Here is a 14,946-nt window from a genome sequence, read left to right on the forward strand (position 1 = left end):
AAAAAAAACACACATCAAATTTGTTTTGTGATCTTTAGGATTCCAGCTGTTCAACGCAATGTCTATGACCATGGTTTAAATCCGTTTACTCGGCTAGAAGTTAGTTTAAAAAAATTAATGTGAGCTTGCCTAGACAATACTCGGAGCAACGAACGTCATATAAGAGAGCAAATTTCCTTAACAAATGCTAAGCCACGCATTACAATGCTATTAAACACTCCCTGAACTCGAAGTCTCGAAATCTGCGGTTTGTGTAAGTATTCTACTGTCCTGACATCCAGCGATATCAAGTCAATGACCGGATATAGCTATGTCAATTTCAAGTAAAGTAATTTTCACTAGGGTCACATTGGAAAAAGGGATTAAAAATGAAATATGAAGCTCGCAATTAAAAATTGAGTGTTTGTGGGGTTAAAAGGCGTCCAAATTTTCCCGCCAAAACTGAAATGGTGCGCGATGTTTGCCGACAGTCCTGAAATTTCCGGTTTCTAAAATGGACCCGTAGTTTCCAGCCGAATTTCTCACTAAATTTGCACTTTGAAAATTCTGAAAAAGAAACTGCCAACAAATGAATTAAAACAATGACTGACGAGGTACTAGACAAAAGTTTTGAAGATCAAAAAGTGTTAACACAAGACTGGCTACTCGTCCGTCTGCTCAATTTTGCACAACGTGCACATTACCGTAACCAGAAAAATATTTCCTGAATTTTGGCTGTATTTGAGTATGGTAAATACGTTATCGTACCTTTTTAACTTGGAAAATCCAAGTTGTAAGTATGGGTTGGAGATTGACTCGATCCTTCCGTTCGCTCGCTCCTTTGCTTCCTTTTAGACGTTTTGGGTTTCCGTTGACTAATGTATACACCGTGTAAGGCTTTCTCAGTCGCAGCCAAGTTCAAGTTAATACGACGTGGATGTGAAACGATTTCCTCATCGAGTGAACTGATTACTTTTAATTTTTATTGGCAATATGTCTCATTTGTTCTTTGCATTTTGCACGAAATGCATGAACAAATTCGATTGTCTTGTCAACGAGATGCTTTAATTTACATCAAACAATTAACACCGAGTTTGAACGTGCAAATGGATTCTATCCGTGCTAAAGTATTTGTGTAGCCACCTCCGCTATGTAAATTAGTTATAACTCTTGAACTCGCCTTTGTTAATTTAACTCTCATTTGTACCCTTGATAATGGCGTCATGAGGTCGCCGAAACGTCGGGAGATTATATCGTTTGTTTTTACTTGTCTATGTAAAACTGAAGCATTGACGTAATAATCTATGGTGAAATTGAGGGAAGTCAAAAGATTAATGGTTTAGACACATTTACTGTTACCATAAATAAGTTGTTATAAACCTAGATAGTTGTGTTAAGCAGGTACGGTCTTCTCTATATATTTATGCTGCTACTGTGTGCCAATCTGCTCACATGCCCCTACAGAGTTCAGTTCTTCTGGGTTTTCACCATCAGCGCTTCTTCCTTTTTTGGAGGACAGTTCTTCTGGGTTTTAATCTTCCGTGATTGTTCTCTCTTTCAGAGTGCCATCATTGATCTGCATTGTTTGGCAGTCTTTTCACCATTGCTGTAGATGTTCCAAAACTCGAGCAGTAAATGGATGGATACTGCTAGTCTCAAAACGTGCTTTTCCCCAAGAGTATCTACTCGACGGTATTAGATATGACTGAAAAACCGTGGAGAATCCCGAGATGGAGTTCGTCTTCCAGAGAGGAAGGCGCAGTATATCCTTGTGGCTTTCTTGTAAACAGTCAGGGGACCCGACAAGGTGCATCAACTTTGCACTCTTCAGAGCAAACTCAGTTTGCACTCATTTTCACCTGCGGTAGTCTGTACGTAGATCAATTTTCATCAGGGCAGACGCATGCCCGCTGCTTCATACAGCTGACCCAGACAGGATAATGGGTAAGAGAGTTAATCCCCCATATAGGCGTCGTTCTTAAAGGGACAAAGTCAGCTTTAAGACCGCGCTGACCTGGGCAATAGTTTTCTCACTTTGAAAAAGGTTCACCTCAACCTCAAATCAAAGTACATCTAGAACTCCACTTCAATCTTCGCAGCGTTTTGCTTGATTTTCAATCGTTTACAGAAAGACCTGTTTTGAGTGTGCTTTTGCTCAATCTGTGATATTATGTTTATCATATTTGGTTAAAAACAGTATGGATCGCGTCCCTGTGATATGCAAACTAGCTATGGAATGGTATCTAATGCGCATGTGTGCCAGCTGACTGTAACCCCTTCAAGGTATTCTTAGGCGGCGTCCACACTAGCCCGCAGAAATTTGAAAACGAAACTTTATTTCTAGATTGGGCCAACCCTCCTCATTAATACGTCACGAAAACGGAGCTTTTCGAAAACGCTTTTCAAATTGAAGGAATTTGAAAAACGCCGCTCTTCGTTTACGTGTGGACGGAAAGTATTTGGGAAAACGATGGCGTTAGGATAATCGTGTGATTTCTCTGACCGAGTTTTCCTCAAACACAAATCCAAAGTGACCGGTGATTGTCGCGTTTTTATATTCCTCTTGCGTAAATCTGGACGGAAAATATTTGATTCGTTTTCACAGTGAAACCTCCATTTTCAAATTCCTCCGACGAAGTGTGGAAGGGTCTTAGACATGGCACCCAGTACTTCAAAGGATGATTTTACCACGCGCGTGGATGTTGTCGTGAATATCTGCCTATTCAAAAATTGCTTATCTCCGTAGAGTAAGCGTCACTAAGGATTCTTGTTGCCTGCGGCAAACCTCTCGACACCTTTGCACTGCATCAGTAAGGCAAGATTTATAGGAGAGGAACATTTTTTCACTGAGAAAATCGACTCAACGTGATCAAATTTGCAGGAGATTGACTTTTAATTAAACTTGGTTCACATAAAAATGTGCAATTCGTGTGAACAACACATCAACCACAAAGGCTTTAGATTACTGATTAAATTTCTTGGTTCTCTGTTACGTTCCTTTCTTTCTTTTCCGATTTCCTTTCTGCCTTCTTGAAGATTTACCGACCTCTCCGGCCTCCCCTGCATTTCCTTTGCGGGTAATTTTTATATTTGCGATGGTAACGACTCTCCGCGAAACATTGGGCGGCGGCGACATCACACTTGCACAGACGATAGCGACATTCGCCCCGCCACCAGTAGTATGAAGCTTTTCCTAAAGTTAAAAGAAAAGACAGTTAAATTCTTATTGCTTTCAGTAAGTCTAGATTAAAGATCTCAGTGCGATAAATTAAGGTCTACGAGAGGATTTCAACTTACTGCACTTCCCTCTCCTTGTAGTTGAATATGCCAAAATATACACTGCGACTTTGAAAGGGCAGACTCTGGACTTTTGGAGCTTATTGTAGCATTCGTCATGAACTTTGCAGCACCTGAAAACGAAATAGAATGGGAACATCCTTTCCCTAGTGGCAGGACTGAGCGGGGGGAGAGATTAAGTCTTGACGACGTACAGGTTGCAGAAGGCTTGTTTTGGCATCAATATCATAAAAGAGGAGTTAAATTTAAACAAAAAAAATAAAAATTGTCCATCAGTGTTCCTTGCAAAACGTGTGAAGTGAGCCACACCGTATCTTATTACATATCAAGAGTGATAAAGTCTGATAAAGTCCCAGTCTGCCCTCAATCGCCCGGATAGAACACGGACGATCCAAGCGATCGCGATCGCTCCAGCCGCTACCGGCATTAACTTGCTCTCATATAATCGCATTGATCGTAGGAGCACTTTTTGAAGTGACAGCGGTGATTAAAACGATCGAGGCGATTATACTGGAGCAAACTTGTCTCAACCGACAAATCTTGACGACAAAATTGAAAGCGTCCTGCTGAACTCATCAAGGAGCCGAAACAAGAATTCTGAACTGTCCTGTGACGCTGACTTAGCTGCCTTTACGAGTCCTTCTCCTTAAACTAGCAAGGGATAAGAAAAAATCCTGCAATTTTGACAGTTAACCAACGCACCGCCATTTTGGGTCGTAGCCTCGTCTTCGTGCGAATCAAGCCACAGCTTGGCAAGACAACTGGTCAGTGTTCTCCCGGACTCGAATTTCAAAATCTTGAGTCATGGGGCGCGATCCATTCAACCAAAATTTCCGGAAATTTCGGTCTAAAACTGAATGGACCAGTGCGGTCCAACCGGAAAAGTTTCGAAAAAATCGGTCCACTTTTTGAGGGGGACCACTTTTCTCGGTCGGACCGGTCCGAATGGACCGGTTGGTTGAATGGATCGCACCCCATCGTTCATTTTATTGCCGCGACATCTTCCCGGTGTTATATCATTATTCAACGGATATTCTGCAAATTTCGGCCTATATTGTTATTACCTTTGATATATTAAGCAATTTTCGCCCTACGTATTGTGTTTTTCAAAATGTTTTGACCACCGACATGTTTTTCTCCGAAACAGAACGCCAAACTGAAGAAGCTGGACATTTCACCATAACTGAAAGACATAGTTACCGGTCCAGTTTATCGACAGGCCTGCCTTTCCCACCCAGTCCACAGTAGCAGCCATAACCATTGTAATCAATAGGACTCCTGCCGGTAGCGCGGTAAATCAGTGCCCCAAAGGAAATGGCGTCTCTCTTGGTGGCATCGGTACTTCCTTCTTCTGCAACGACAAACATGACATTTTAAACACACTTAAATTTTATGTTTGTGATAAACTGAGTCGTATTTTATTGGATTGGACGAAAGTAGATGGAATGAGAAAGGACGGGTTATGATTAACAGCTTATTGGTATCGTTTTGCAGTCATTAACTAGAGTTGAGAGGTGAGATCCCAATCTGACGAACGGAATGGTTTTTGGACACTGTAGCGTGTGAAATTATGCAGTTTTTAGCATGCTCGCAAATCAGCGATGTTAAAACCAAGACCAATGACCAATCGCAAAAATTCAGACACTGACAATCCACTGAACCAATCAAAACTCTGACGCAAATACACGTAAACGGCGCAATGGGCGGGAAAACCTGTGCGAGATTGTCAAGCCTGTTTGGTTTTGATTTTAGTTCTGATTAAATGACAGAGTTTTTAAGCCTATAGCGTGGCGTCGTAATGCAAAACCATAGTTAACTATGGCAAAACCAAAGCAATTACGAATTACGTTCGACATTCAAGTGAAAGCTACTCTTAAGTCAATGTTATAAGCTTTACAACTTTTCAGTATCGATGCAAGGGTTTGGTGAGGTAGAGCTCATGCGAATATATTGAATTTCTTTTGCTAAGAAAATTTCATTGCATCGAGGTGCTCTATTGGACTAAATTTTACTTGGCAATTTTTAAAATTGCATCCATCACGTGGACTGATAAATTCTTAGTTATACTCGGGTTGGTGTGATTGCCTGTGCTAGCCAAAAACAATACTACGCTAAATTACTCGAACTATGCCAAACTGTCTAGATTTATGTAACACCCGTGGAAGAGAAGGAAAGAATGGGAAGGAGGTCATTTAATATATACGATTAATACGGGATAAATATATCGTATATTTATGTGGGTTACCTATCACCTTACCTTCGCCACCGGATTCTGCTAGCGCGTCCTGTACAGCACTGTCCCACAAGACGATCAACATCAAGAAAGTCAGCTTGATCAACATGCTGAAACTGTAACAGAAGTGATCTTTGGCGAATAGATCTTTTTTAGACTATAATGTCTTCTACCGTGTCAGTAACATTATGGAATCTTTCAGACTTTTGGCTTCATGCTCTCCTATCAGTTTCAACCACAACAATGTTATCATTTAAACAGTCCGTAACTTTAATCGCTCTAACTACATAGATCGTATTTTCTAACGGGACCATTGTCAATCGAAACAATGAAAATATAGAGGACACAGATAACATAAACCGAGTTTAATTTTGTATGCGAGTGTCTCATTTAGGTCACAGAACATTCTCTGCTGCCTTTATTGATCGTATCCGTGCTTATATAGATGACAATGAAAAAGCTTTTTGTGTAGGGACAAACAAAATTGTCCGTGGTACGCGGTTGTCCGCACAATGGGATTCATTGGTATATATTGCAATATGCCATGACAAGGCTGTCCGAGTCATGGGAAACGCTATTTAAGAAGTTTTGAACCTACACTACTTTAGCTTAAAAATCATTTTATAAAGCAACCCCTTTGGGAGAGGAAGAATGATGAAAGCACCGCGGCAAAATGGGTAGTAAATTGCCACGTACTGGAGCTGAACGAGGAGAGCTTAAACAAATTTCTCTATCACATTTTTATCGAATTTCTGTGGCTTAACTAGTGAAAAAAGTCTTGCAACTGGTATTTGGATTGCACTGTCATAATCAAATTCAGGATTCACAATCAAGAATTGTTCCTTTTACAATTGTTGATCGAAAGGAAATAAGCGAATAAGACAATAATTAAGCCAAAGACTGACCTCAACAACAGGCAAAGTTTCCCTTGTCAGACCCCTAAACTCTTTTATGTCGCAGCAGAACCTTGGAAAAAAAGATTTTTCCAATAATTATTTGCCCAGTAAAAACAATAGAAGGAAAATGAAACAAGAGCTAACCAACCTGCCAACAAAGGAACCTTGTTCTGTTGTGTATCGTTGAGTAAAGATTCCAGAGATAACTGCTTTGCCTTTAAATCACTTTTTCACAGCAAGAAATAATTTATTTGTTGGCTGCAAGCTTGTTGTTTCATTGGTCGTTTTAAGACTTACCTGATTTTCGTTTTCGTGGTGTTTGTAGTTGACAATGTTTTAAATAGTTAAAATGGCCATTTAAAGCGATAATGGAATGGATGAGACAAAATATGTCACCTGCAACTAGCGTTTAAAAAGTGCATTAGCGAATTGAAAATCATATGCTTCTAAATGATTTAATAGTGGTGAGTTGTAGATTATGAAGTACACCACTATTCCCTTTAGCTAACCACTTCATTGATCTGTTTACCTTGCTCTTAATAGGGTAGTAGTAGGATATCTTCACTATCTTCAAAATGACAGAGAAAGAACAAACATATAACATTATTGCACAGGAGAGGATGAATTAATCCCTCATATAGATCTTATTCTCAAGGTAATTCCTATCAAGCTATTTTTAGATATGGTATCCAAGAGGACAAAATTCGTACCTTAGGGTCTGCTATATGTAAACCCTCATGGGATTCTAGAAACTGAAGTGCTCTAAAAATAACTAAGAGGAGTTATCTTAGCAATAAAGCCTTTATGGCGGGCTATCTCTTGCCACTAACAGTTAACTCCATTAGCGAACTCGTAAATAATTTAATAGTTGGTAATTACACACCTTGTTCACTTTTAAAGGCCAATTTACCTAACGGAAATTCTTTGTCCCGGTTTCAATATAAATCGTTCTAGTACAAAGAAAAAGTCCGGCATAAATAAATTTCGTGTGTAAAGAACTTTTTCCCATCCGTGCCGAGTCAAAAATTTCATCATCTGTGCTCTGTGTACCTATTCAGTGGGTCCGGTTACACAACGAAACTTATCCGCGCTAGGCCATTATCTTTTTCGGTGACCGAGCCATTTATATCGGAGCTGTGACAACAATTTTCCATCCTGTAAATAGCCCTTTTAAAAAGTAAGAGTCGCTTATGGAAGTTAAGTTTCACCTTTTAGAGTTCGCGAAATCACCTGTTTAATGTCTCATAAATGAGGATGATTCGAGATTTTATCACCTCGGTTTTGAACCAGAAATAAACGAGCAGTACTGGAAACAATTTATGTGTAGAGCTAGTAATATATGTTTTGTTAATTTCCCTGACGAAGAAGAATTCTCACAGAGATCTTAGAAGACTTTCTCTCTTTCGGGATAAGCATTGGTCGTTTTAAGACCTACCTGATTCTTGTGACGTTTGTAGTTGGCAATGTTCTAATTAATTAAAATGGCAGTTAAAACTATCATAAAATGAGATAAATTGTGTTACCTGCAACTAGCGTTTAAAAAATCCATTAGCGCCGAAATGAAAATTATATGTTTGTAAAATGATTTAATAGCAGTGAGTAATAGATTGTGAAGTGCACCACTATTTCCTTTCTCTAACCATGCCAATTGATCTGTTTACCATGATTTTAATCAGGAGTAGCGCGGTATCTTCAAAATGACAAAAAAGAGAGGATGAGGGTAAGAGAGTTCATGCAATCCCTCTCAAGTTATTTTAAGATATGGTATCCAGTTCTCCTGCGGATAATCATGATTACCACGTGCGTTGCGTAGATGCCTTTAGTTTTCTTTGAGGGTGAAAATCGTGTAAAGTCCACGAGGACAACATTCGTACTTCAGGGTCTGCTATTTGTAGCCCCCGGTCACCTCAGAAATTTGGAGGATTAACCCTCTTACCCTCCATCCTCTCATGAAATTGCTTCTATCAGTTAAGTCCGTGAGCGAGTTCTTAAATTCAATAGTCGGTAATTCCACACTTTGTTCACTTTTAAAGGTCGATTTACACAAAATCGTATTTGTACCAAAAACAAAGCCCGGTATGGATAAAGTTTGTCTGTAAACGATGTTTTCTCATCCGTGCCGAGCCAGAATTTCATCTGTGCTCGGACTACCTATTCAGTGGGTCCGGTTACACAACGAAACTTAGCCACCAGTTTATTTTTGGTGCGCGTGTCATATTTACAGGAACGGCGCGCAAAGTTTTTCGTCGTGTAAATCAGTCTTAAGGAAGAGCCGTTTTCGCAAGTTATATTTCACTTTTGAGGCTACGTGAAGTCACTTGTTTAATGCAGATGCTTTAAGATTTTATCGCCTCAGTTTAGAACCAGATTATTGGATTACCTGTGATATAGACGAGTAGCACTTTAAACAATTCATGTGTAGAGCACGTGATATACGTTTTCTTAATTTGCCCAACGAAAAAGAATTCTTAAAGCGATCTTGGAAACGGAAAGACTTCCTATCTTTCTAGGTAAGCTTGGAATACGTCAAAAAGTAGTAAAATATTGTTGAGTTGGCGTCAGCTGCAAAATGAAGAGAACGATCGATACAACAAGCTGCGGTTATCAGTCAAACCCATTATCAAATTGTATCTGATCCGTCTCTAAATGGTTTTATTTTAGGTGGCTGTACACTTCGTTGATTCCGTAACAAGAGGGCGTTTTATAAGAAAAACACATCAAATTTGTTTTGTGATCTCTAGGATTCCAGCTGTTTAACGCAATGTCTATGACCATGGTTTAAATCCGTTTACTCGGCTAAAAGTTAGTTTAAAAAATTAATGTAAGCTTGCTTAGACAATACTCGGAGCAACGAACGTCATATAAGAGACCAAATTTCCTTAACAAATCCTAAGCCACGCATTATAGTGCTATTAAACACTCCATGAACTGGAGGTCTTGAAATCTGCGGTGTGTGTAAGTATTCTACTGTCCTGACATCCAGCGATATCATGTCAGTGACCAGATATAGCTAGGCCAATTTCAAGTAAAGTAATTTTCCCTAGATTCACATTGAAAGAAGGGATTAAAAATGAAATATGAAGCTCGCAATTAAAAATTGAGTGTTTGTGGGGTTAAAAGGCGTCCAAATTTTCCCGCCAAAACTGAAATGGTGCGCGATGTTTGCCGACAGTCCTGAAATTTCCGGTTTCTAAAATGGACCCGTAGTTTCCAGCCGAATTTCTCACTAAATTTGCACTTTGAAAATTCTGAAAAAGAAACTGCCAACAAATGAATTAAAACAATGACTGACGAGGTACTAGACAAAAGTTTTGAACACCAAAAACACAAGACTGGCTACTCGTCCGTCTGCTCAATTTTGCGCAACGTGCAGATTACCGTAACCAGAAAAATATTTCCTGAATTTTGGCTGTATTTGGGTATGGTAAATACATTATCGTACCTTTTTAACTTGGAAAATCCAAGCTGTAAGTATGGACGGGAGATTGACTCGATCCTCCCGTTCGCTCGCTCCTTCGCTTCCTCTTCGACTTTTTGGTATTCTGTTGACCAGTGTATACACCATGTAAGGCTTTCACAGTCGTAGCCAAGTTCAAGTTAATACGACGTGGATGTGAAAAGATTTCCTCATCGAGTGAACTGATTACCTTTAATTTTTATTGGCAATATGTCTCATTTGTTCTTTGCATTTCATTTCTGACGCAAGCACTTAATATCTTCCACAGAAATAATCTACATTGAAAAGATTTGGGGGAGGTCAGCGGTCACCGAGCAAGATGGCCGTGAAATTTATAGCTCCGAGCTAAATAGGGAAAAAGTTAAATTTTTTTCTTCTACTTTTCATATCTACCTTACTACATGTGTTATTGTGTGTATTAACATGTCATTAACTACGAGAGGAAGCAAGAAACCGTCAAGTGATGCACCAGAAGAAGATTTTGAAACGTATGTACGCGAGCTACTGACACGCTTGTGCGAAGGTCAGAACAAGATCATACAGGACATCTCGAGTCTGAGAGCAAAAGTTCAGTCTAATGAGGCGGCATTGGTCAAGCTTTCGAAACAATTTACGACCCTCAACCAAAGTTTCGAGGAGCTCAAGGGAGAAGTTCATGATGCAAGATGCAAAGTCGATGAAATAGAAAGCTCGGTTCAAAACCATACCACGCAAATCGCTCAAATGTATGAACGTTTGCCGTCCTTCGAGCGCTATTCACGGGAATACAATCTTCGTTTTCACAACATTCCAGAATCTCCTGGCGAGGATTGCCTGCAGAAAATCAACGATATCCTAGCAAACCAGCTTAATCTGGAGCCGCAAATTGAAAACGCCCATCGAGCGGGAGCAAGAAGCGATGATAAGCCACGGGGTAACCCGAAAACACTGACCCCCGGTCCGCGGACCCCCACTACGGACCGGGTCCACGGACTACCTACGGACCGGTCCACGGAATACCCCTACGGACCCCTCTACGGACCACTCCCAAAATAGAATAAAAAACAAAAATAAAGATTTCACTTACTGCTTCTCTGATAGATCACTCGTGTCGGCGAAATTTCGAGCGTTGAGCTGGGAAAATGTAACAGACCTGGGTTCAGTCTCGGGCACAAGTTTTATCATTGCACATTGCCATTTCCTTTGCTGTGGCTATAAGTATGAATGAAAGACCGGGAAAGCTCTGGGAAGCCTTGAAATTTGTGCTGCTTCGAGTGCATTTCCTTCGCCATTTTGTTCAGCCCATTCTCCCGCGGTTTCGTGAACTCGTCCCGGGCTTCACAATTTGCTTAACAGAATTTCAATTATAAACAAGTCGGTTAGAACGACCTAAAATCACGTCTTTTGCAGCCCGATTAAGCCACAAACAGAAGGTAAAAACTTTCCGTCTTTTTGCCATTGGCATCTCTTCTCCCCGAAAACAGCTTTTAGAAATGACTATAGAATGTTTAAGCAAGCAACCGGAACGATGATCCTGCTGGTATACGTTGGATCAATAGTGATCTAATCGGCTTTACATATAAAATGAAGAATACAAAAGCAAAAACCGACACAAAGTAGAATGAGTGATCTATCGGAGAAGCAGTAAGTGAAATCTTTATTTTTGTTTCTTACTCTATTTTGGGGGTGGTCCGTAGAGGGGTCCGTAGGGGTAGTCCGTGGACCGGTCCGTAGGTAGTCCGTGGACCCGGTCCGTAGTGGGGGTCCGCGGACCGGGGGTCAGTGTTTTCGGGTTACCCTAAGCCACGAGCGATAATTTGTAAGTTTGTTTATCGTCCAGAGAGGTACAAAGTTATTCAGAAGAAGCGTGACCTTAAAGATGGTGTTTGGATCACAGAGGATCTGATTTGGGAGGACCGAGAGAAAAAGACGAAACTCAGAGATGTGATGAAGGAGGCGTTTGAGAGGGGAAAAAGGCCAAGATTTCATCGTGGAAAACTTTATATTGATGGAACTTTGTATAGAGAAACGTAGATGTTAATTCCATTGATCAAAATACGTATAAAAACCTTCTGTTGTCCTACAACTAGTTTATTTTTAACTGGCATTTGCCAATATTAAGTTGTTTAAAATAGACAAATGATTCATAACACGAATGATCCAGATTTAAATGTATAATCATTTAATGATCATGGAATATTTACAGCAGAAGAGCTTAATGAACTCCTCTGTCGGTAAGCCGCAACTCTCGGCACTTCATCTTAATATCAGAAGCCTAAGTAAACACTTTGATGAGCTATGCAATCTTTTGGACTCCATTCCTTTCGAAATTGATATGATTGCTTGCTCAGAAACATGGATCACGCCTCAAGTCGATCTAGATAGCATAAAAATTACAGATTACAGTATGATAATAGACAACCGCTCGTTTTCAACAGGCGGCGGAGTTGCTCCTTATCTAAAGTCAAACTTTGACTATACAATCAGAGATGATCTTAAAATAGATGGCATTGAAAATATTTGGGTAGACACACAAGGCTTGTTAATTAGCGTTATTTATAACCCACCTACAAGATCCCAACGGGAATTTCTTGCTGAATTTGAACAAGTTTTGCATTCCATCTTTTTGTCAAAGCGTAAATGTTTGATCCTAGGTGATATCAATATCAATACACTTATTAAGAGCGCAATAGCAAAGGAATACCTTAATCTAATTCATTCCGAAGGCTTTAATCCCCTAATATTTGAAGCAACACGTATAACTGAGACCTCAATAAGTTGTATAGATCATATTCATTCCAATTTTGTATCTTCAAGTACAAGTGGTAGTATTGCAGTACAGATAGCTGATCATTTACCTGTTTTTACCCTTTCATACGATCCAACACTCAGTCCATTTCCTGATACTATTGAAATTAGAGACTTTAAAGGGTTTGGCAAGATTGCTTTCCGTGATAAATTAAGGAATGAAAATTGGAAATCTGTTTATAATAGCAGCGATGCAAATGAAGGCTTAACAAGATTTCTGCACATATTCAACAGGATTAGCAATAAACATGCACCAATTAAATTAATTAAGATCAAAATTAAGTCTACCAAGCCCTGGGTAACTAAAGGCTTAAAAAAATCGATCAAAGTTCGAAATCAGCTGTATAAAAAATGGTTGACAACTCGTAACAGCTATTATTATAATCGATACAAAATCTACCGAAACAAAATCGTTTCAATCAATAAAATGTTCCGTACTTTATACTATGTTGGAAAATAAAGTTTGGTTTGAAAATTCAGCCAAATGCGTGGGGAAATTATTAGATTCTTTATCATAAAACAAATAAAGAAGCCTCGACTGTGCTCTGTTCTGTTGTCAAGCACTTAGGAAGCGGTAGAGCACTCAAGAAGTGGGGAAAAACACTCGACTTCGTCTCGTGTTTTCCCCTACACTTCTTTCGTGCTCTACCGCTTCCTGCGTGCTTGACAACAGAACAGAGCACAGTCGAGGCTTCTTTATTTGTTAAATAGCGTACTTAAAGACTCAACAAACACTGAGAAAATGTGGGATAACGTTAATTTAATAATAAATGAAAAGCGGCCGTCCTCTGTTATTGAAAATTTGCAAGTTAAAGGTAAAAATCTCCAACAGCCAGCTTCAATATCAAATGCAACTGATCAACAAGTACTTTTGCAGTGCTCCATCTGAACTTGCATCTGATCTGCCTAAAACAGATCGCCGTACTTCGTCTTATGTGAATAGGAAAAAATGCACGTTCCACTTCACTAAAGTAGGCGAAATGGAGGTCGTTTTACTATTAGATAGCATTGATTGTAAAAAATCATTTGGTTTTGATAAGATTCATCCTTTCTTATTGTTCTCTGCAGCGTTGGAAATATTTAAACCACTGACATACATTGTAAATTTAACACTTGAACAAGGTATATTTCCAAATAGTTTAAAAATTGCCAAGGTTATCCCGATTTTCAAACAAGGCTCTCGTTCCTCATGCAATAACTACCGGCCCATATCACTCCTTTCTGCGTTAAGTAAAATTTTTGAGAAGTCCATTCTTAAGAGTGCCTGCTCGTAAAAATCAGACAAATTCTTAATTTCGCGGCAAGGGTCGAAAATTCGATTTCGCTCATATTCTTATGGTAGATAGGCTAGGGCATGACAAAAACTACTGGATAGTTTCTTTTGGCGAAATATCCTTTTATTTCAAAGAAATATGCAAATTACTAAATTCCGTAAAATCGTCATTTGACGCACCATTTTATTAAGCAAGTTTGAGAGCCTCGCATGCAAAACCACATCATTCTTCTGTCTTTAAAACACTCAAATATTTTTGTGCAATGTTTGAATGTGTACTGGGTTGATATTAGGGAATGTTGCGTTGTCTTTTTGGGTGCAAACTAATTAAATTTCGAAGACATGTATTTCATTCACTTAAAAGTACTTGGTGAATATAATTAATTTTCACCATGTGCGAAACCTTCAAATGGACCAAGCTTCTGGTGGTTGAATCGCAGAAGGATGGTCTACAGATTCCTGTAAAAATTTCTTTGGGCAAATGATTGTGAGCGACGCGAGAGCTTTTCAAAGTACGTCAAAAATGCAAATGTTCGACCATCCATCGTCAAATTTCAATTTACGGGTCAGACGTATATTTTAACATGCGCCACATGACTTGACCTATGTTAAGTTGAAATAGACACAGAGCTGATAATTTCGAAATGTTTTAACCTTATTTGCTGTAAAAGGCAGGTCCAAAGCCGATTTGACGTGTTTCTAGTCGATCTCTCACCATTCGTCGCACATAAAGCAGAAGTTTGCTTTTGTTTACACAAGGTTAACGTCCGATGTACATCGCCTACTGTCAACCTATTATTGGTCGAATACTATGAATCTGTGACCATCTTTCTGCACATATGAACATCACTGCATCTAAGTCTAAAACGACCGAGTCATTTGTAGTAGTTGCTTGCTTTGCACTGCGCCAAAATATTGCGTCTGATCGATTGCTGACCATTGGTGATAAGCGTGTCGGCGCAGCACAATCTTACAGCCGTTATTGTTCGTCACGCAGTGCTGTCACGGCATATGCTGCACTTTT

The 14,946-nt window shown here is 39.5% G+C and overlaps 3 protein-coding genes across 4 annotated transcripts; 2 read left to right on the top strand and 1 right to left on the bottom strand.

Moving 5' to 3' along the window:
• Positions 1-2,853: 2,853 nt before the first annotated feature.
• Positions 2,854-6,719, bottom strand: LOC149118636 (phospholipase A2 A2-actitoxin-Cgg2a-like). 2 transcript variants are annotated; one of them, XM_089298745.1, is made up of 6 exons: positions 6,554-6,718; positions 6,415-6,475; positions 5,534-5,625; positions 4,477-4,627; positions 3,277-3,389; positions 2,854-3,172 (listed from the first exon to the last, which is right to left on the bottom strand). In XM_089298745.1, exons 3-6 carry the CDS (start codon positions 5,616-5,618, stop codon positions 3,018-3,020), a joined length of 504 nt encoding a protein of 167 aa, XP_089154871.1. In that variant the 5' UTR covers positions 5,619-5,625; positions 6,415-6,475; positions 6,554-6,718; the 3' UTR covers positions 2,854-3,017. The 2 variants fall into 2 exon arrangements, with proteins under 2 accessions (XP_089154871.1, XP_089154876.1); XM_089298750.1 differs by lacking the exon at positions 6,415-6,475 and having other exon boundaries at positions 6,554-6,719.
• Positions 6,720-8,902: 2,183 nt separating this feature from the next.
• On the top strand, positions 8,903-10,916 carry LOC149118637 (uncharacterized). Its single transcript, XM_089298766.1, has one exon. The coding sequence runs from the start codon at positions 10,286-10,288 to the stop codon at positions 10,895-10,897; it is 612 nt and encodes a 203-aa protein (XP_089154892.1). The 5' UTR covers positions 8,903-10,285; the 3' UTR covers positions 10,898-10,916.
• A 1,069-nt stretch (positions 10,917-11,985) lies between these two features.
• On the top strand, positions 11,986-13,128 carry LOC149118638 (uncharacterized). Its single transcript, XM_089298760.1, has one exon. It carries the CDS (start codon positions 12,012-12,014, stop codon positions 13,107-13,109), a length of 1,098 nt encoding a protein of 365 aa, XP_089154886.1. The 5' UTR covers positions 11,986-12,011; the 3' UTR covers positions 13,110-13,128.
• Positions 13,129-14,946: the final 1,818 nt, after the last annotated feature.

This window comes from Orbicella faveolata, unplaced genomic scaffold (genome assembly GCF_042242905.1).
Source record: "Orbicella faveolata isolate gen_17 unplaced genomic scaffold, um_ofav_v1 contig_1, whole genome shotgun sequence".
Taxonomy (NCBI): domain Eukaryota; kingdom Metazoa; phylum Cnidaria; class Anthozoa; order Scleractinia; family Merulinidae; genus Orbicella; species Orbicella faveolata.

What these genes read in the sequence shown, in the direction of transcription:
- LOC149118637 (XM_089298766.1), top strand. Translation starts at nt 10,286, where the DNA reads ATGTCATTAACTACGAGAGGAAGCAAGAAACCGTCAAGTGATGCACCA.
- LOC149118636 (XM_089298750.1), bottom strand. Translation starts at nt 5,618, where the DNA reads ATGTTGATCAAGCTGACTTTCTTGATGTTGATCGTCTTGTGGGACAGT. An exon ending in AGCAGAATCCGGTGGCGAAG is followed by an intron (nt 4,628 to 5,533) that starts GTAAGGTGATAG and finishes TTGTCGTTGCAG; the next exon opens with AAGAAGGAAGTACCGATGCC. An exon ending in TACAAGGAGAGGGAAGTGCA is followed by an intron (nt 3,173 to 3,276) that starts GTAAGTTGAAAT and finishes TTTTAACTTTAG; the next exon opens with GAAAAGCTTCATACTACTGG.
- LOC149118638 (XM_089298760.1), top strand. Translation starts at nt 12,012, where the DNA reads ATGTATAATCATTTAATGATCATGGAATATTTACAGCAGAAGAGCTTA.